At 41.8% G+C, this 20,371-nt stretch overlaps 1 protein-coding gene across 1 annotated transcript in view; it reads right to left on the bottom strand.

The window, feature by feature from the left end:
* LOC140733071 (uncharacterized) overlaps positions 1-20,371 on the bottom strand; it is a 142,662-nt gene that overhangs the window by 120,199 nt on the left and 2,092 nt on the right. Inside the window, exons 2-7 of the mRNA XM_073055889.1 lie at positions 18,585-18,750; positions 18,040-18,117; positions 16,954-17,111; positions 13,002-13,154; positions 9,349-9,450; positions 3,735-3,893 (exon numbers count right to left, since the gene is read on the bottom strand). Coding sequence (XP_072911990.1) covers positions 3,735-3,893; positions 9,349-9,450; positions 13,002-13,154; positions 16,954-17,111; positions 18,040-18,117; positions 18,585-18,732 — 798 coding nt within the window. The 5' untranslated portion in view covers positions 18,733-18,750. The remainder of the gene's footprint in view (positions 1-3,734; positions 3,894-9,348; positions 9,451-13,001; positions 13,155-16,953; positions 17,112-18,039; positions 18,118-18,584; positions 18,751-20,371) is intronic.

Raw genomic sequence — 20,371 nt, 5'->3', positions numbered from 1 at the left:
CCTATAAGGAGAAGCACTGTCGACGTTTCGGGCCGAGACCCTTTGTCAGGACTTAAACATGCAGTCCTCTCCGGTCTTCCCCTGCAGGTCGGCCAGCAGATTTTTGACCTTTGGCTTTCCATTAACAGCACAATCGTCCCCACACAGTTATCTATGGCAAGTGCCCAGCTATTGCTTCTTCTAGTTAAAAAAATATATAGCCAAATTAAAAACACATGAGCAGAGGAGGGAAATCATATTGTTGCTGGTAGGTTTGTTTTGATGATCACTACAGACGCTGCCCGACCTTTGGTAAAGTCTGTCTTTTACAGCCACGGTGGAACTTTGATTTTTGATTTCTCCATTTATTTGTGTACAGCAACATATCTTTCCTTTGTGCTTATTTAGATGTGGCCTGTGGCCCAGTATGGTAAAAAAAAAAGTATCAGAAGGAAGCTACGTTGAAAGCTGAAGTCCTCTTTGCGTTGTGCAACATGAGTCGCCTCTTGAGGCGGGTGCATTCACCCTTCATCCCACATGCTGTGTTTGCTACAATGATGGTTCCCAACCTTCTTCTGCATGTGGCCCACTTGTGACTTCCATTTACCTCTGTGGCCCTCACCCTCCATAGTCTCTGTAAGTTGTTAAAAGTTTTTTTTTTGGTCAATTGTATTAATCATTCTAACATACAGTCACTATTTAAGTTATAGATATTATTATATGTTAAATATAGTGCTACAGGTGCATATGAAAAGTATAAGTACCAGGGATTTAATGCATATTAGATGGTGATGCAGTGATGTGCTCTCACCTTTCTGCAGTTTAGCTATTTCTGCCAAGTGACCCCCCCCCCCCCCCACTGCATAACTGTAGCCTTCATGTCACATTTTATAAGTATTATAACATGCACAGGTCAGTGGGAGGCAAACCGAACCAGCCTCCTGCTGGATATTCGCTGATGGGCCTTGCTGCAGACAGCCCTGCCCAATCTTCAGTTTGTTTGCGATACTCATTACCATTTTAATTCGATTACTACAACATGGCCCATGCCAGGCTTTCCACATCAATCCCCTTCTGATAAGGGTTTTCACATGGAAGACTCGGGATTGTCTGGCGGCCTTCCAGTTGGAACTAGATCCGGGTGGATCCCTGCTAACCTGGACTGTGATTATCCATAACAAACTAATCAGAATCACTTGCTGGTGGAGCACGTTGCAGGGTAGGTATCCTGTTGGGTCACGCCCGCCTGCTCACTGTATAATCAGTGATCTGTGAGTGCATGTGGACTGGGGCTCAGTGGGTCACCCAGCAGGGTGTGAATGGTAATTTGCTCATGGCCTAGCAGGAGCAGAGATAGCAATTGACGTGCCGCACTCCTCCCGCCCCCACACACACAGAGTCTAAGCTGTTTCGCTGCCTCATTTGCATCAGCTAGCATATTTTCCCAATCATTTCATTCAAGGTTCCAATTAAATTACATATATTAATTTCTTTTTATTTATAATGTTTCAGTAATATTTCATTAAAACAATAAACCTCTCACAGTCCATTCAGAAACTCATGTGGCCTCCAGTTTCTTGTTGCTTTTTACTTGTGGCCCCTACGAAATCTGGCATGGCTCCGTGGTGAGCCATATGGTCCACCCTGAGAACCACTGATGATGTCAGACATTATCTTCAGCTAAAAGAGAAATGCAGGGGCCAAGCCAAGTTCCCAACTCTGTGTGTGCATTAGAAACCACCTACATAAAATTATCACCATATAACTATGGCCTTCTCACCTTCTCCTCATCCCACGACATTATTCTTCGCAGCATCCTCCCACACTAAGCCCCTGCCCTCAGAACACCTTCCTACCTACAACACCGTCTCTCGGACTTCTTTACCTGGAGAGTAGTTGAAATACGGCAAGCTCTCTCACGGGATGTGATTCGGGCAACTGCCATGGTTACAGCTATGGTTGGAAGTTCGCTTGGTAATGCGCAAGGAAAGGATGAGCTGATGAGGCGAGTAGCCATAAGCAAGTGGCAACCTCACCTGAACCACATCCTCCAGCACAGGCCAGAGTTGAACGCTAATTCCCATCTGTAATTTCCACATTCAGACTTTCATTACAGAAGTTACAGCAGTCATTGTTAATTACAAGTTTGGACTCGGGAATTTATATCAAATTTACAAAAAGGACCAATTCATGTAGCATTAAAATGGGGGACTAGATCATTGATGACTATTGAGAATCAGAATCAGGTTTAATAGCATTGGCATATGTTATGAAATTTGTTGTTTTACAGGGGCAGTACATAGCAATTATAGCAATACATAATTATAAAAAACTATATATCACAATAAGTATATAAACATTTAATTAAATAAATAGCGCAAAAAGAGAGGAAAAAGTAGTGAGGTAGTGTACATGGGTTCATTGTCCATTCAGAATTCTGACGGCAGGGAGAAGATACTGTTCCTGAAATGTTGAGTGTGTATTTTCAGGCTCTTGTACATCCTCCCTGATGGTAGCAATGAGAAGTGGACATGTCCTGGGTGATGGGGTCCTTAATGATGGATGCCACCTTTTTGAGACATCACCATTTGAAGGTGTTCTTGATGCTGGGGAGGCCAGTGTCCATGATGGAATGGGCTGAGTTTACCACCATCTGCAGCTGATCCTGTGCAGTGGCCCCTCCATACCAGATGGCAATGCAACCAGTTTGAATGCTCTCCACGGTCCATTTGTATAAATTTGCGAGTGTCCTTGGTGACCTACCAAGTCTCCTCAAGCTCCTAATGAAATATTGACACTGTCATGCCTTCTTTGTAATTGTATCAACATGTTGGGTCCCAGAATAGATCTTCAGAGATGCTGATACATAGGATCTTGAAACTACTCACCCTTTCCACTGATGATCCCTTGAAGAGAATTGGTGTGTGTGTTCCCTCAACTTCCCCTTCCTGAAGTCCACAACCAATTTCTTGGTCTTACTGATGTTGAGTGCAACATTGTTGTTGCAACACCACTCGACCAGCTGATCTAGCTCGCTCCTACCTGCCTCCTCGTCACCATCTGAAATTCTGCCAACAGGTGTTGTGTCATCCGCAAATTTATAGATAGTGTTTGAGCTGTGCCTAGTCACACAGTCATAAAGTAAAGCTGTGGGCTAAGCATGCATCCTTGAGGTGCACCACTGTTGGTTGTCTGCAAGGAGGAAAAGTTATTTCCGATCCACATTGACTGGTCTGCCAGTGAGGAAATCAAGGATCCGGTTGCAGAGGCCCAGGTATTAGAGGCTGTTGATTAAAACTGAGGATATGATTGTGTTGAAGGCTGACATAGGTGTTGCTGTTGTCCAGGTAATCCAAAGCTGTGTGGAAAACCAGTGAGATTACATACACTATAGACTTATTGTGATGGCGGGCAAATTGCTTCCCGTCCAGGTCTTTGCTTAGGCAGAAATTCCTTCTGGCCATAAAAAAAAATCTTAAAGCATAGTAGATGTGTGTGCCACTGGGCAATAGTCATTGAGGCAGCTCACCCTACTCTTATGGGGCACTGGTATGATTGTTGCCTTTTGAAGTAGGTGGAAACCTCTGACTGCAGCAATGAGAGATTGAAGATGTCCTTGAACACACCCACCAGTTGGTAGGAGTGGTTAAGGACCTCTAATTGCTCTACATTCCTAAAACCCAATAACCATGGGATGGAAATAGACTAAAGACGTCCCAGAGGGTTGCAAGTATGGAGTTCCTTCAAACACTCACCTGATAAAGCTCGGCATTTCCATAGATTTTGCTCCAGATGTGACTCGTGTTTTGACCCGAGGGGTGTGAGGTAACAGCCAATGGCTGTATAGTGCTTGGCTCATGTACAGCCGCAGCATGCTGTCGAAGTACATCCATCACTCGCTCTGGGTCAGACACCTAGTCTCAAGCACACAGAAATTCAAAATTAATCAGGCTTACCATCTGCCCAAGAATTTTCTCCCTGTTAAAATTAACATCGGTAAGGTAACTGTTAATGTAAATTGCCTCCAGTGTTCATCAAGGCTGAAGCATTTTTCCTTTCAGCCTCAGTCTCCTGCCTTCTTCTCAAATCCCTTCATGCCCTGACTAATCAAGAATTTATCAACCTCTGCCTTAAATATACATAAGGACTTGGCCTGCACAGCTACCTGTGGCAATGAATTCCACAGATTCACCACTCTCTGCCTAAAGAAATTCTTCCTCAGTTCTGTTCTAAAAGGACGCTCCTCTACTCTGAGGCTGTGTCCTCTGGTCTTAGGGAAACCACCATAGTAAACATCCTCTCCACATTCACTCTATCACCATTCTCAACCTGCAAATTAACCTTCAGGGAATTCTGCACAAGGACTCCTTCTGCACCTCAGATTTCTGAATTTTCTCTCCAGTTCGAAAACAGTCAACCCTTTCATTTCTTCTACCAAAGTGCATGACCATACACTTCCCAACACTGTATTCCATCTGCCACTTCTTTGCCTATTCTCCTAATCTGTCTAAGTCTTGCAGCCTCTCAATTTCCTCCAAATTACCTGCCCTTCCACCTATCTTTGTATCATCTGCAAACTTTGCAACAAAGCCACCAATTCCATCGCCCAAATCAATGACATATAACATAAAAAGAATCAGTCCCAACACAGACCCCTGTGGAACACCACTAGTCACTGGCAGCCAACCAGAAAAGGCTCCCTTTATTCCCACTTTTTGCTTCCTGCCAATCAGCCACTGCTCTTCTATCCATACCAGAATATTTCCTGTAATGCCATGAAATTTCCTATAGGGGGAGCTGATGGGAATGCGGGAGCTAAATGGGATTAGAGTAAATGGGTGCTGGATGACTGGCACTGGCTCGGTGAGTTGAAGAATCGGGATCCATGGTATTTGACTCTATGACAACGATCAGAAAAAAAAACCCATAGCTGAGGGTGGGGTGTGCTGCCATTTTCACATTGGAACAGAATGGCTGCTAGGATGCCCAAGTGCCGTGTTGGAGATCATGGCTGCTTTCTAGAACACCCGAATCTGGTCTGTACTTTCACAATGAGCGAACACAGAGTTTGCCTAGCACTTTATAACACCGCACTTAGTGTGTTTAGCATAGTAATATACCCTGTGGCAGTTGACATGAACATTACTTTGCCAAGCCACGCAAGGTGATAATGACATGGTGCTGTAGGCCCTACTGGCACTTTAATGGAGCACAGGGAGGGTGAAGGATCTGCTTTGAGGAGATACCTCCACTAACTAAAGCACATCTACAAAAAGGAGAGGCAAACTCAGCCATGCTCAGAAAGCCAAAGGTAATAACAGATGTTTTGGAGGTTTGCAGGTTTGGAGATTGTAGGTAAGGGGGAATCAAAAAGCCACGGGGTTGGAATTTTAAAACTGTGGATTTTGCTGACTGGGGGTCACTGCGGGCCTACAGTTAAGAGCAGTGGCTGAATGGAATAGTGCATGCTGGGGCAGAACCAGCTGTGTCTGTAATGATCCGAGTTTTACAGAACAGAAATGTGGGAAAACAACAATGCGTGCTTGGAAATAGTCAGTCCCAAAGGAAACAACGGCATGGATGAAGGTTTCAGCAGAGGATAAGGTTGGGATGGGAGGTGATGCCTGTGACATGCAACGGAAATATAGGCAGAAACTCATCTTGCAGTCAGATTTGAAGAATTGGGTCAATGCTCATGTTCTTGGTTGACAAGTAAAGTCACTGGCCAGACAATCGAGATAGTAGCACAGTCCTAAATTATATCTGCAATCTTCCCATTTTCTATTGATACTAACTCTACCATACCTTTAACAATCAGAATTGCATTTTCTAACTTTATCTGACACATATCCATATTAAGTTACCTCAGACCTTTATGAGAGTCATGTAATGATTCTTATAATTCTGCTAATCAAAAAATCATAGAAATCATCAAGTGCAAGAAAGCCAGTTTTCCAATGCCTGTCCTTTAAGAGGACAGGTCAATCCTAACACCATTCCCACTCACATATTACCTTTGTCAATCCTTTTTTTTAAAAAAAATGCAGCTAGGTAGGAGGTCCAATAATAAGAGCAAAATTTGACAGCCTATTAACAACACCACAAAGCATAATCCAGACACAGACCGGAGGCCAAATTTGCACAACATTAAACCCAGGAAGCAAACAAGCAAATCCAGAAAGAATATAAAGCAAATATGATAAATGGCAGGAATCCATTCCACCTATCATTTGCAATTGTCACAAAGGGCTATGGAGTCAGCTATGGCTCTTAGCATATCATTTTTGACTCTGGCAGAATTACATGGATTCAAATCCCATTTCATTGATTTTTGCGGGGGCTCTAGGTTAACAGAACCAAAGACTCTCTGGTCTGCATTGCTAGTGGATGCTGATGAATATTCTTACTATGAACCTCCCGAGGTGCTAAACCAAATTCGGCTACAAATCCCCTTCAAGTGGGGGTAATCTGCAAGGAGAAAAAGAGGGAGAGGAAAGACATCACATGAGAAATTGTATAATTTCTGTCTCCTGAACTTAGCTGATTAAAATATAACAGAATTAATCAAATCAGGGGCAAGCAGTCCAAAACCTTTTAAGGCAAGTGAAAAGAATACTTGGAAAAGATGGATTGGTCACAAAATGCAAAGGACAAGTTATACTGAGAGACAAGTTTATTAATATAGTATAATGCCAATGCTATGTGAACTAGCATCACCCAGACTTGGATTCTCCCCACAGCAAGCCTATGTTTTCAGCCCAGTTCAAAATGAGGAATAAATAGCTCTAAACTCAAGAGGAATTTAGATTAGTTCATGCCACAATACTGTCACAAACTAATTTATTGTTTGCTGAATCCAGGGAAACGGCAACTTGTCTGGCCCTGAACCAATCACTGGCAAGGTGAAAATTAAAATTATGTTATTAAAATACAGTTGAACTTTGATATGCTTACAATGAGATTATGGATTCACAGATGTCATACTAACTTCCAAAATAAAATTAGCCTGTTACCATTGAAGAAAATTATAATCCATTGCCTCCAATAGGTATTTATTTACTTATCGATACAGCATGGAGGCGGCCATTCGGGCCCTTTGAATCATGCTGCCCCAGCAACCCCGACAAATCCAATTAACCCTAACTCAAATACAGGACACTTAACTCTAACCTAATCACAGGGCAAGTTACAATGACTAATTAACCTATCCAGTAGGTCTTTGGACTGTGGGAAGAAACCGGAGCACCTGGTGCAAATCCATGCATTCCATGGGGATGTACTCCTTACAGAACAGCGACGGAATTGAACTCTGAATTCCGGAACACCAAGCTTTAATAGTGTCGACTGCAATAGGAAAATCAACGCCAATTATAAGGGATTTTCTGTATGGGCAAATGCAGAGGGGGAGAACTTAATCTTATCTCCTTACCTGTTCATAGTATCATCCACAATTTTGCACTAGAATATTTTGTCCTCTCCCAGAGTGATCAATCTCTGTTAAGATTTTTGGAAACACATCTGCACCAGTTTTGAACATATTCACCTGCTTTCAATTTAAGGAGGATGAAAAGACACTGGTGAGAGTAGGGAGAAGATTTTACAGAATAGTTTCAGCCATCTAGAATTGTGACTCTGTGGATAGGCTGGAGAAGCTGTGGATGTTCTCCTTAGAGTGAGAAGATGGCCAAGAAGAGATGTAATGATGTTTAAAATTGTGAAGGCTTTGATTAGGGTAAATAAAGAGAAATTGTTCCCATTGGTTGAAGGATCAATAGCCAGGGGTCACAAATCTAAGGTGATTGGCAAAAGAACCAGAAGTGACAGTGAAAGTACATCTTAATATTGTTTACGATTTGAGAGAGGCAGATGGACAATGTCACTAACTGTAACTCTGCCGTTCTCTCTCTGACACCTGGTGGTTCTTGACTACAACGTATGTTCACAATGGTCATAAACAAGATCAACACGTCTGAGTTCTGCACAAATCCTTTGGAAATGTTAACAGTGAGCAAGTGCTGAGTTTAAAAAAAGATACATTTAAAGAGTAGTTCAACTATTCAAACAAAAAGCTACTGACCTGTAACCTCGCGGTACATATGACTAATTTGCAAACATGTGATGTGTCAAATCAATATGGAGTAAGTAATTTCGACAAGAAATGCAAGTGCAATATCTTGGATTGTATTTTCCCACCTGAAATTTGCATATGGGATAACAGTGAATTACTTGGGGGGGGGGGGGGGCGATGTGTGTGTGTGTTGCACTTTGGATTTCTAGAATCCACAGGTTTTCTTGTGTTTGTGTTACTGAAGCTGATTTTCCCATCTGATGCCCAATGGCAAGAGCAATTTCCACTGTACCACTGAAAAATAATTCAGAATTGTGGCACTAAAATCAAATCAAACAGCTGATACAGGTACCAGGCTTTGTCTCTTTTGCTTAGGGATGAAAAAAGAGAGCCATATAAACCCAAAGTAATCCGCAGTGAGATGCTAAATGAAAACAAAATATAGAGGTATCAGGAGTGGGCCAGATGACCATCATTTAGATGGACAAGAGCAGCAGATGTTCGGTCACATGATTATGCCCAGCCTTTCCACCCTCTAAATCGCACATCAGCCCAGCTAAGATGTGGTTAACCGTTCCTTCATCGTCACTCACTCCAAATCCGATAATCTTGAGTTTTGCGTACATTTTCTGTCACCGTATTAGAGGAAGGATGGGAATGCGCTCTACAAAGCATAAACGACTGAAGAATGAAAGATTTTTCTTCCTGGGGTCGTGGCGTGGCGCGGTTGGGGCTGAAGAGTGATGGCCGAGATATACAAAATGATGAAGTGCCTAGACAGTCCAAATGAGAAGGGCTTATTTCCCATAGCAGATGGGTCAAGAGACCAGATTTTAAGAAATTGGTCGAAGACTGACAGAGAAATAAAGAAAAATGCCATCACACAGAAAGCATTAGGGCCACGACCTGACAGGGTAGCTGAGGTGCATCACCTTTAAAAGGTGCTGGAATGGGCATTTGAAGAGCTATCACTGACACCGTTCCAGGATTAGATGGGATTAGACTGATAGCTTTCTTTCAATCAGCTTAGATATGATGGGCTGAATGGCCTGTGTCATAGATCTTAGTTTTGATTTTTTTTATTAGTAATCTATACAAATCTTAACTACATGATCCTAGTGGTACTGGCTATAGAAAATGAGAAAGTGGTATGTGATCATTTGCATCACTATCATATTATCACCCTTTTAAGCTTGGGGAGTTTTGTTTACCACCAAGCCCCAGAAACACTTTCTACGTTAATAGGCATCACCAAGACCCAAGTCTCTTGCTGCAAGTTATCTGGTGCTAATGAATTTTACCTGGAGGAACTGTGCCTGCAGTCTCAGGATTTCATCCAGGTACCTCTGCTGCTTCAGTTTGGTCAGGAGTTTTTGCTGCCAAGGATCTTGCTTTGGTTTGATCTAATAAACAAAACACAAGCATTTCCATAAGACCAGAAGATTTGGCCCATTGTGTCGGCTCCACCAATTCATTATGGCTGATCCAATTTTCCTCTCAACCCCAAACTCCTGCCTTCTCTACATATCCCTTCATGCCCTGACCAATCAAGAATCTATAAACCTCTGTCGTAAGTATATGTAAAGACTTGGCCTCCACAGCTCCTGTGACAAAGAATTCCACAGATTCGTCACTCTCTAGCTAAAGAAACTCCTCGTCATCTCTGTTCAAAAGGACGCCCCTCAATTCTGAGACTGCGTCCTCTGGTCTTTAGACTCTCCCACCATAGGAAGCATCCTCTCCACATCCACTCTATCAAGGCCTTTCACCATTCGATAGGTTTTAAAGAGGTCATCCCTCAATCTTCATGTGACAAGCCATTCAATCCTGGAACAATTTCTGTGAACCCCTCCGGTTTCAGCACATCCCTATAGGGCCCAGAAATGCTCACAATACTCCAAGTGAGACCTCACCAGTGCCTTATAAAATCTCAACATTATATCCTCGCTTTTATATTCTACTTCTCTTGCACTTAATGAGGCCGACAGAAGAACTGCTACAAGTCTGTTTAATCTAAGACAGGTGCACAAAAGCAATGCTCAGAATGGTGCAAACACATCTTGCTCTTGGATTATCAGTGCTAATGGAAATACTGAACAGAATATAGTCTCACACAAAGGCCCTGATGCCCAAAGAGTCTGCATAGCTGGCAAGTACCCATTTACTTTAAATTTTCTTTAGTTTTCTTGCATCCCCATCATTTCCCCCTCAAATCTAACACTCAACTGCACACGAGGAGCAATTTTAACCTGTCTTTGGAATGTGAAAGGCAAACCACAGGGGCACAGGGAGAATGTGCAAATTCCACTTAGCACCACGGGAAGGAATTGAACTCAAGTCACTGAAGCTTTGAGTCAGCTGCTCTACCAATCGTATCACTGCGCCATCTACAACACTTGGTATTCCTAGGTAGTCTCCCATCTCAGTACTAATCAGGTTAGCTTCCAAGATCATGCACTCCCAGGCTAGAATGGCCTAGGCCACAAGCTCCATGCGGAAGTAGAGCATGTGATCTGTGGACTGGAAGGACAACTTGTGGAAAGGTAAAGAGAAAGGTCACAAAAATAACCCATTTCATCCAATTTTTGACTCAGCTGTTGGCTGCCGTTAAAAAAACATTCACAATCAGGCACCTTGCCCTCTTGCCAAGGAAGAAGGCAAAGTTGTATCAGACACTGAATGCAGTACATACCTGCACACATTTAAACATCACATTATCAGAATTACTATTGGAACTGTATTTTGTTTCCACATGCTAGTAACATTATGCTGGGCTGGATGGTTAGGCAACAAATCTGTCGGCTATCAGCAGCGTGTGCACCAATCTGTACCAAGCATTTTTATCCGGGTACTTTAGCATGGAAACTTCAAAACTCCTCACCAGAGAGTTCAGAGAAGCTCCACAATTTCTTGAACTGAAGGGTTGCTTGCTGACCCCTGGCCTCTGATCTGTCACAGTTGTGAAAATAGTTTTTTTAAAAAAGTTGCTTTTTAAAAACTTGATATTTTAAGTGCTGAAATTCTGAGGCAAGAACTGAGAGTGCTGGAGAAGCTGAGCGGGTCAGCCAGGATCTGTGGAAAGATGAACTGTGTTTCAGGTCCTGGACCAGGGATTCCCAACCTGGGGTCCATTGACCTCTCGGTTAATGGTAGGGGTTAATGGGACAAAAAAGGTTGGGAACACTTGATCTAGATGCATCATCAAAAATGGGAGAGAGAGAAAACAAGATAATTACCATCACTAAGAAAGGTTGGGGAGGAAGTAGGTGGAACAAAGGGAATATTTCTTAGGGTGAGATTAAATGAGCATATGTATCATTTACTCTAAATAAAATCGTACTTCTCTGCTGGCGTATTGTACTGTTAATACCTAAGCAGTGGGACACGTGTAGCAGGCCTGACTATATTAGTAGAAAAAAATTCCAAAATGATGATGGTTGGAAATAACCTGTTCTGATTCAGAAAGTAAAAGTAAGTTATCTAAAGAGAATTTGACATTGAGTCCAGAAAGCTACATTGTGGCCAGACAGAGATAAGGTGCTGTTGTCCATGTTAGCATTATAACAGTGTTATACAGCGTACAGGAGTGACCCTGAGTTTCCATTACTTATCACTTTAATTTCCCATCCCACCCCTAATCTCTGATCTATCTGCCTGGGGCTTCCTATAATGTACAATGGAGCTTCTTTATTTCTCTTTTTCAAATTAGTAATGGGCTTTAAATAGATTTATCCATTATTTTTTTTTGTTTTTCACTTCTAAACTAATTTAAAATAAATCCCAACTCATTTTAAACAGTTCTGATCGTCAGCGATACTTTAGCGAGAGTGAAAGAGGACACAGCATGAACTCTCCAAACCTGTCATTCATGATATAGAAAAATAAACTGAATCATATAAGTATATATGTATATTAAATAGTTAAATTAAAATAAGTAGTACAAAAACATAATTTTTTTTAAAAAGTAGTGAGGGTAGGAGATAGGAGAGGGGAAGAAATTGCTCCTGAATTGCTAAGTGTGAGACTTTAGATTTCTCTACCTCCTTCCTGATGGTAACAATGAAAAGAGGGCATATGCCCTGGGTGGTGGGGATCCTTAATCATGGACACCGCCTATCTGAGGCCCCACTCTTTGAAGATGTCTTGGATACCACGGAGGCTAGTACCCTTGATGGAGGCTGACTAATTTTAAAAACTTCCTGCAGCCTACTTCGATCCTGTTCAGTAGCCCCACCACCATCCCCCATCCCTATACAAGCTGGTGATACAGCCAGTCAGAATGCTCTCCACAGTATATCTGCAGAAGGTTTTCCAGGGTTTTAGGTGACAAACCAAATCTCCTTTGGTTCTCCTTTTCAATCTTAAACTGCTTTAAAGGTTAAAAAATGTCAACACCACTGCAAGTGAGCTAATGGTCAAGTTGATGAACAACAGGTGCACCGTAGTCCCAATACAGGACTTCCCTCCCCCTCATACCCACAGATGCTGTTCAATCCAGTCAATTCCTTCAGCATGTTGCACGTAGCCACACTGTACTCTGTAACCCTCTCCCCAATGGTGGGATATGCTTCTCTTTTCAGTAATTAGCTTTCAATCACAGGATACAATAAATTGGTGCAAAAAAAAAAATTATCCCAGCTGTCAACTGCAATGTGGAATTACACACGAAGGTCTGACAAATTGTTCGGCTAACTCCACAATTGAAGATTGCAACGATTGTGTTTGGGTGAGCCAAACCATCATTTTAATGACATTACAAAATAGAAGAGCAAATTTTAGCCCCAGTTTCTTTTACTAAGAGACAATAGAAAAGTTCAAAAGATTTGCTAAAGCGCACAAGCTTTCAAATTTGAAAATACTTAAACCATTCAAATTTGTGAGCTTCTTTGGTGGGATTTAACTACTCATCCAGAAACATAACCACTACATCATTGTACTCCACAGTTTGCCATACCTTTAAAAAGGGGATCCAATTTGCTTCTTTCTTCAGAGTCATACTTGGGCCTCTCGTTCCCCAGTGTTCGAGTCCGGGCTCAAAAGCATCGTATGCTGGGAAGGTCGTCATGGTTTCCTCTTTGCTAAAAATGCTTCTGAATTTTCGAATCACCTAACATAGTGAAGATTAAAGGCAGCTGAAATATCAAAGAGTCCATCCATTGTAAAGCAGAGAGAATATTTCCAAACAGAAAATGTTTCATTTTGGTAATAATTCTGCCGAGAAACCTGTATCCATCAGCAAGGAACCAATACTTGGAATTTAAACTTTGCAGGAGGTCCTTCTGTTGAAAGGTTCTCCTTTCTACTGGAGACCCAAAGCTGTACACAGTATTCTATAATCTTAAATACATCTTGTACAAATTTTATCACTGATGAAGGGCCTCAGCTGGAAACATTGACTATTTATTCCTCTCCATAGATACTGCCTAACCTCCTGAGTTCCTCCAGCACCTTGTGTGTGTTTCTTTAGATTTCCAGCTTCTGCATAATCTCTTGTGCTCAAATTTACTACTACTTCTTACCATCTATTTTCAGTTCCTAAATTTACAGATCTCCAAATGATTAAGATTGTAGACTAGCTGAACACGTACTTTCAAGAGATACAGGGTCACATTGGTGGGTGGACTATGCTCATTGCACACCTTGACAAAAAAAACGTACTACTTCATTTTTCACAATCCTCCCAGCAGGAAAATTTTGGGCGGTTTCTCTGTAGTAAGCTTGCCCAAGTTAGAAGAAACATCAACTAGGAAAGTCTCAACTAACTCCATCATGAAATGACTAAAATTATTGAAGAGTCACTTCAGTCACACTTCTAAACTAAAACTGTGAAACACAAAATGCTGGAGGAACTCAGCAGACCAGGCAGCATCTATGGGAAAAAAGTACAGTTGATGTTTCGGGCCGAGTTTCTAAGATATTCAGAAACATACAGAAATCTTCAAAAACCTTGAAAAGGATTAAAAACATTAAAAATTAAAATAGAAAATGGAGGATTTGTGTAAACAAGAAGTTGACAGTTACTGTGAACTCAATGGGCCAAAGGATCTGTTTCTCTTAAGTTTATTTTATTTATTCAAGAGATGTGGGCTTCAAAGTCTGAACCAGCATTTAATTTCCCATTTTTAAGTTGCCCTTGAGAAGGTGGTGGCAAGCTGATGTCTTGTACAGTTGCAGTCCTTGAGGTGTGGGCTGTATGGGAAGGAGTTCCAGTATTCTAACCCAGTGACAATGAACAACCGTCAGGATGGGGTACAGCTTGGGGGGGGGGGGGGTGGGGGGCAACTTCCAGGTAGTGGTGGTTCCCTGCTTTCCTGCTCCCATTCTTCTAGATGGCAAAGGTTATTGGTTTGGAAGGAGCGGTCTTAGGAATATTGGGGAGTAGCTCCAGTGCATCCTGCAGATAGTACAAACTACTTCTGTGTGTTGTTGTCGTTTGGAGTCATCGAATGCTTGCGGGCAGGGTGCCCATCAAGCAGGCTGCTATGTTGTAATGGTGATGAACTTCCTGGGTGGAAGTAGTTGAAACAGCACGCGTTCCGGCAGTTAGGAGGTGAGTTACTCCCCACAAGATTTCTAGTTACTAACCATCTCTTGTAGCTATTTTGTACACTTGCAATTTTCCAGTCCTACAGCGCCATCCCAGAATCAATTGATTCTGGATAGATCATTACTAATGCTTCCACAGTCTGGAGTATAACATCAGGTCCAGGTGACCCTTCAGTTTCCCAGGAACCTTCTTCCTAGTAATGGCAATTTTACACACTTCTGCCCCTTGACACTATCGAACGTCCAGCATATTGCCTGTGTCTTCCACAGTGAAGACTGAAGCAAAATACTTAACTCAATTCATCTGTCATTTCCTTGTCCCCCATTACTACCTCTCGGGCATCATTTTCCAGCGGTTTGATATCTATTCTTGCCTCTATTTCACACTTTGTATATCTGAAGAAACTTCTGATATTCTCTTTAATATTACTGGCTAGCTGACCTTCGTATTCCATCTTTTCTTTCTTTATGACTTCTTTTTAGTTGCCTCTGTTGGTTTTTAAAAGCTTCCCAATCCTCTAAATTCTCACTATGGTAATTTTTACTCTATTATATGCCCTCTCTTTTGCTTTTACAGTATCTTTAACTTCCCTTGTCAGCCACAGTTGCATCATCCTGTCCTTAGAATACTTCTTCTTTGGTATGTATATATCCTGCATCTTATGTATTGCTCCCAGAAATTCCAGCCATTAGTGCTCTACCGTCATACCTGCTAGTGTTCCTTCCAATCTATTTTGGCCAGCTCCTCTCTCATGCCTCCATAATTCCCTTGTGATACTGATACATCTGACTATCTTCTCCTTCTCAAACTGAGGGGTGAATTCTATCATTTCATGATCACTGAAAGTGTTTCTTTACCTTAGGCTCTCTAGTTTATTCCAGTTCATTGCACAACACCCAATTCACAATCCCCTAGTGGGCTCAAGCTGCTCTCAAAAGCCATCTCGAAGACATTCTAGAAATTAGCCTTCTTGGGATCCAGCACCAACCTGATTTTCCCAATCTACCTGCATATTGAAATCCCTCATGGCCATAGTAACATTGGCATGCAACCGGTTTGAAGTACTTGAGGACCTAATGTACTCTGCCTGCACTGTGCCAAAATAAAAGGGGTTACACTGACCTCCAACTGCCACAACCATCTTCTTTTTGTTAGGTACGATCCCAAAGTCCCTCAACTCCTATCCTCATTACAGCTGAGGCCCAAGCATGGAGCGCTCTCTTGTCTAAGCTTGGACCACCGCTGTAGTGGAGTCAGGAATCAAGTGGCTGCAGCAGAAGACAACGTGAGCTTCTGTGAGCAGGTTAGCACATTGTATCTCTGTTTACATAACTCCTTGATTAAAGAATATTCAAGTATTTCTTTCAAACAACTTTTAGCTCCTCAATTCACTGAATAATTTTTTAAAAACCTGAATTTAAAGACTATTTAAGATTTTAAAATTCCATGAGAAGATTTGATTTATATTTTTTTTTAATGAAAAGCTCAACTGAAAGTTCTCTAACAGTTACCAAAAATTCTTGCACTGTTCCCTTCCATGAACGTAAACAGGAGAATACCTATTACACATCCTTGCACCTGGTACAGAATTCGCCAGTGAGTTTGAAATAGCAGCTTTGGGCAATTAGTACAAATTCTCTTGTATCGTCCACCAGGCCATCAGGCTGATTAATTCATGCGGATATAATTGTATTTCTATGCTATACTGACTGTCCTGTTGTACGTACTACTTATTACAAATTACTATAAATTGCACACTTAGACGGAGACATAACAGAAAGATTTTTACTCCTCATTAACGTGAAGGATGTAAGAAATAAAGTCAATTTAATTCAATTCATAAAGTGCGGCCAAGTAATGCATCACTGGAGGCAGCGGACTGATTTCTTTCTTTGAATGCAGAAGCATGGAAACCCAAAAGTTAATATCTAATAGGCAGGATGAAGCCACTGATAAAGAACAGGTTTGTTCTCATTACTGTGCAATATCCGCGCTCTGCACTTTGAGTCTTGAGTAGAATTTATGTTTCTTTTACGTTTTTTTGTGAACGCTGCTTCTAGGTTGCTCGGTGCCTGTGATGCTATTGAAAGTAACAATGAAGAGCAAGTTTTTGATATGTTACCTGTGCCCATGACAAACTCGACTTTGACGTTTTATCTCACCTCCCTCACAATTCTTTACTTGTCTCCTTTACTTTCATAGAAGTTGGCCGCCACTCATTTTCTTCCTGATCTGCACCCCCTCCCATTAAATCCCCTTTCTGTCAAGCTGTCCATGCATTCCTGCAATTTCCCACAAATCCCAAAGCCCAGGGAAGGGGAGATGTAAAATTGGGACTGAAGTAGAAGGACATAATTACCAGTGTGAACAGTTCCATCTCATTGGCAGTGCTTCTGATATCATCCACATCATATTCGATGCCGAAGTGACACACAAGGTACTGAAGCTGATGTTTAAACTCCTCAATCTTCAGCATGTGTACAGGGAGACAATGGTTAACTTCAGCATTAAAAACACCTGCAACAAAACAGGAGCCATCGCAGCAGTTTAGATATATTCTCTCTGTAGAGACTTTGCCTGTGGTTCACATCCAAACGTTAGCTTTGTTACAAAGACTGACCTTATTCTTTACTTAAGGGGTGACTATCACTTAAAGACTGTTGTCAAGCCTTTGATAGAATCTAGTCACTCAGACCACACCCCACCTTAAGGAACACTTCTGCAGTGCAGAGGTCATTCTGCATCTACAGGACATCCAATTTATGGGCAAAGCTCCATCATGGGTACTATTCTCCATAGTATCCAGGACACCTTCAAGGAACAGTGCCTTAGGGAGGAGGCATCCATCGTTAAGGATCCCCAGCACTCAGGACATGCCTTCTTCTCATCGTTACCATTGGGAAGGAGATACAGAAGCCTGAAGGCACACACTCAACAATTTAGGAACAGCTTCTTCCCCTCCGTCATCTGATTTCTAAATGGACATTGAACCCATGAACACCACCTCACTACTTTCTTATTTCTGTTTTTTGCACCACTTATTTTAAACATATATATTATACATACACTCACATACACTATATTTATTGTACTGCTGCCATAAAGTTAACAAATTTCACGATGTATGCCAGTGATATTAAACCTTATTTTGATTCTGGTTCTGAAGTCCTGGATAGCCTAACTGGGTCAGCTTAGTTGGAATGTTTAAATGTAGCTGTGTTTCTTTTTTAAAAACATGGTACATTTTAACATCTCTGCCTTGGCTGTGTGATCCCTGACCCTTTACACCAGCATACAAATAGTGGTGGAGTAACAAGTTTGAAAGCAACTGAAAATTAATTATAAATATTGCTTGTGTCAATAGAAAGTTGTTAAGAAAGACACTGCAACACAACAGACTTAAACGTTAGCAACACAATTGAAAATTAATTCTGCCCATCTGTACCTTCAAAGTCCATGACAGGAGTGCTCCTGAAGGTTGAGATTGCATGGGCTCCAGCTGACGACAGGAGAGCAGATTTTCCTGACAGGAAAGGCAGGTGTTTTTATTACAGCTCCAAGATGACACTCCACCTCACACTACAAAGTCCTCTCACTGGAAATAGTTCACAACCACCATGAAATGACGCTAAATTGTTTCCTTAAAGCCACCAAATTACAGAGCTCAACACATTTCATTGATCGCGTTGTAGTCACAGTGCAGAGTGCGTAGCGTAGAAACAGGATAAAACAACAGCCCGCAAAGTTTCTACAGTTACATCATTCTGGATGAGATGGTTTGTATCAGGAAAACTAAAATCAATTTAGTACAATGCTTTCATCATTGTTTCCTGTACATTAAACATCTCCCAATCAAATACATACAGAGGATGTCTTGTTCCCCCATTCATTATAACGTTACAATTCTACAATGATTTTTATTGTATATTCACTCTACAAACATGACTGCTGAGTATCATTCTGAAGCACCGGTCACATCTAGTTTCATACCAGCTGATCCGGAGACACTGGAAAAGGCCGTACCAGGCCGCGTGGGCACACGGAAAGAGGAAAGGTGCGTAGCGATGCTGATTTTATCCTCATCATCTGCCAGGATATCGGAAAGCTTCTCAGGTGTAACCTCAATCTGATGGGACATGGGCAGGTACTGCAATGCCTGCAATATAATGGCAATCAGAGGAATTGAGATGCATTCATCCTATTCAGGCATTTCATAAACCTTAGCTGGACACTTTATTCTACCTCCAAATCATACAACACTGGACAAACTCAGAATTTGAACTCAAGCACCAGCATCAGTATTATTCGTAGCTGCAAAATTTAGTAAGTCACACAGTATGAAAACAAGCCCTTCAGTCCAACTCCATTCCTGCCTAAGCTGTGCATACAAAATGCTGGAGGAACTCAGGAGGTCAGGCAGCACCTGTGGAAAAGAGTAAACAGTCAACATTTCAGGCCAAGACCCTTCTTCGGGAATGAGAAGGTAGGGCAATGCCTGAATAAAAAAAATGTGGGGGTGTGGGAAAGAGGCTCGCTGGAAGGTGATAGGTGAGGTCGGGTGGGTGGGAAAGGTCAGAGGCTGGAGAAGGAAGAATCCGATAGGAGAGGAGAGTGCACAATAGGAGAAAAGGATGGAGGAAGGATCCAGTGGGGAATTTAACATCAGTTGTGGTTAAATTGCTGGATCTTGTCAATTTCACCTTCTTCTCACTTCTGACTTCTCCCTCCCGAGCTCCATCTTCCCTGGCCTTGAGATTTTACACTGGTCCAATATGAAATCGAATGTTAGCTCAAAGAGGAGCACCATATGGACTCAACATTGAGTTCATCGATTTCAGCTGAAACATCTTATTGTTCTCATTTACAATTTCTTTCTACCTCTATTATTGCTTAATGTGTCCAATTGTACTGGCATCCCTTTTATCCTTTAATTTCTCCAATTCTCCACCCTGTCACAGGTCTTCCATGTTCCCTTCTGCCACTCCTAAACCCTCACCACCGTCTCTCAGTTGGGACCACTGCCACTCTGTCCATTTGCCCTCACTTGATCTCCACCCTACCAGAGACATTTCCTTTGTTCCCTGTTCCCTCCATCCCTCCCTTTTCTTGGCAAGCTAAAGCAGAAAAGTTAGAAATCAAACTTCCCTTAGTTCTGATGGAAGATCATGAATCTGAAATATTAATGCACACTCTCTCTCTTCACAAGCAGAATTACAAGTCTAATATCTTCAATTTTTATTTCAGATATCTATTACCTACAGTATTGAATTTGTGTGGCTGGGCAGGGTGTCAGTGTTGTAATAGAAGCTGTTAGGTTTTCATTCCACTGAGGGCAATCGGCTTGGAATCAGCCTACGGTGAACATATTAACTTTGCTCTGAATTTGAATATCCCATAGCCAATGAATCAATCATGCAAACTATAACTCCAGAGAATACATAAAGCAATTCATACCTTATTATTTGCTGTGACCTGAAAATGAACCCTCATGTGAGGGTAACTGTGTTAACCGTTCCTGCACTGAATCACAGAAGTTCAAGTTCTTTCCTGACGCTTTCTCCTGCCAGCCAGTAACCTCCAGTATGTAATTCCTTTTATATTTTCATTTTCTTTATGTATCATTGGATTTTCAAATGGAACAAAAGAGGAGCAGAGTCTCATAATTACTTGGCAAATAGGAACAGCTTAACTAGCCTTTCGCTTCTTCTCATCTGCTTATTACTTCCCCCCCGGATTCCTTCCTCCATCCTTTTCTCCTATTGTGCACTCTCCTCTCC

This window comes from Hemitrygon akajei, chromosome 9, assembly GCF_048418815.1.
Source record: "Hemitrygon akajei chromosome 9, sHemAka1.3, whole genome shotgun sequence".
Lineage (NCBI taxonomy): Eukaryota > Metazoa > Chordata > Chondrichthyes > Myliobatiformes > Dasyatidae > Hemitrygon > Hemitrygon akajei.
This window is presented reverse-complemented; position numbering and strand designations above follow the sequence as displayed.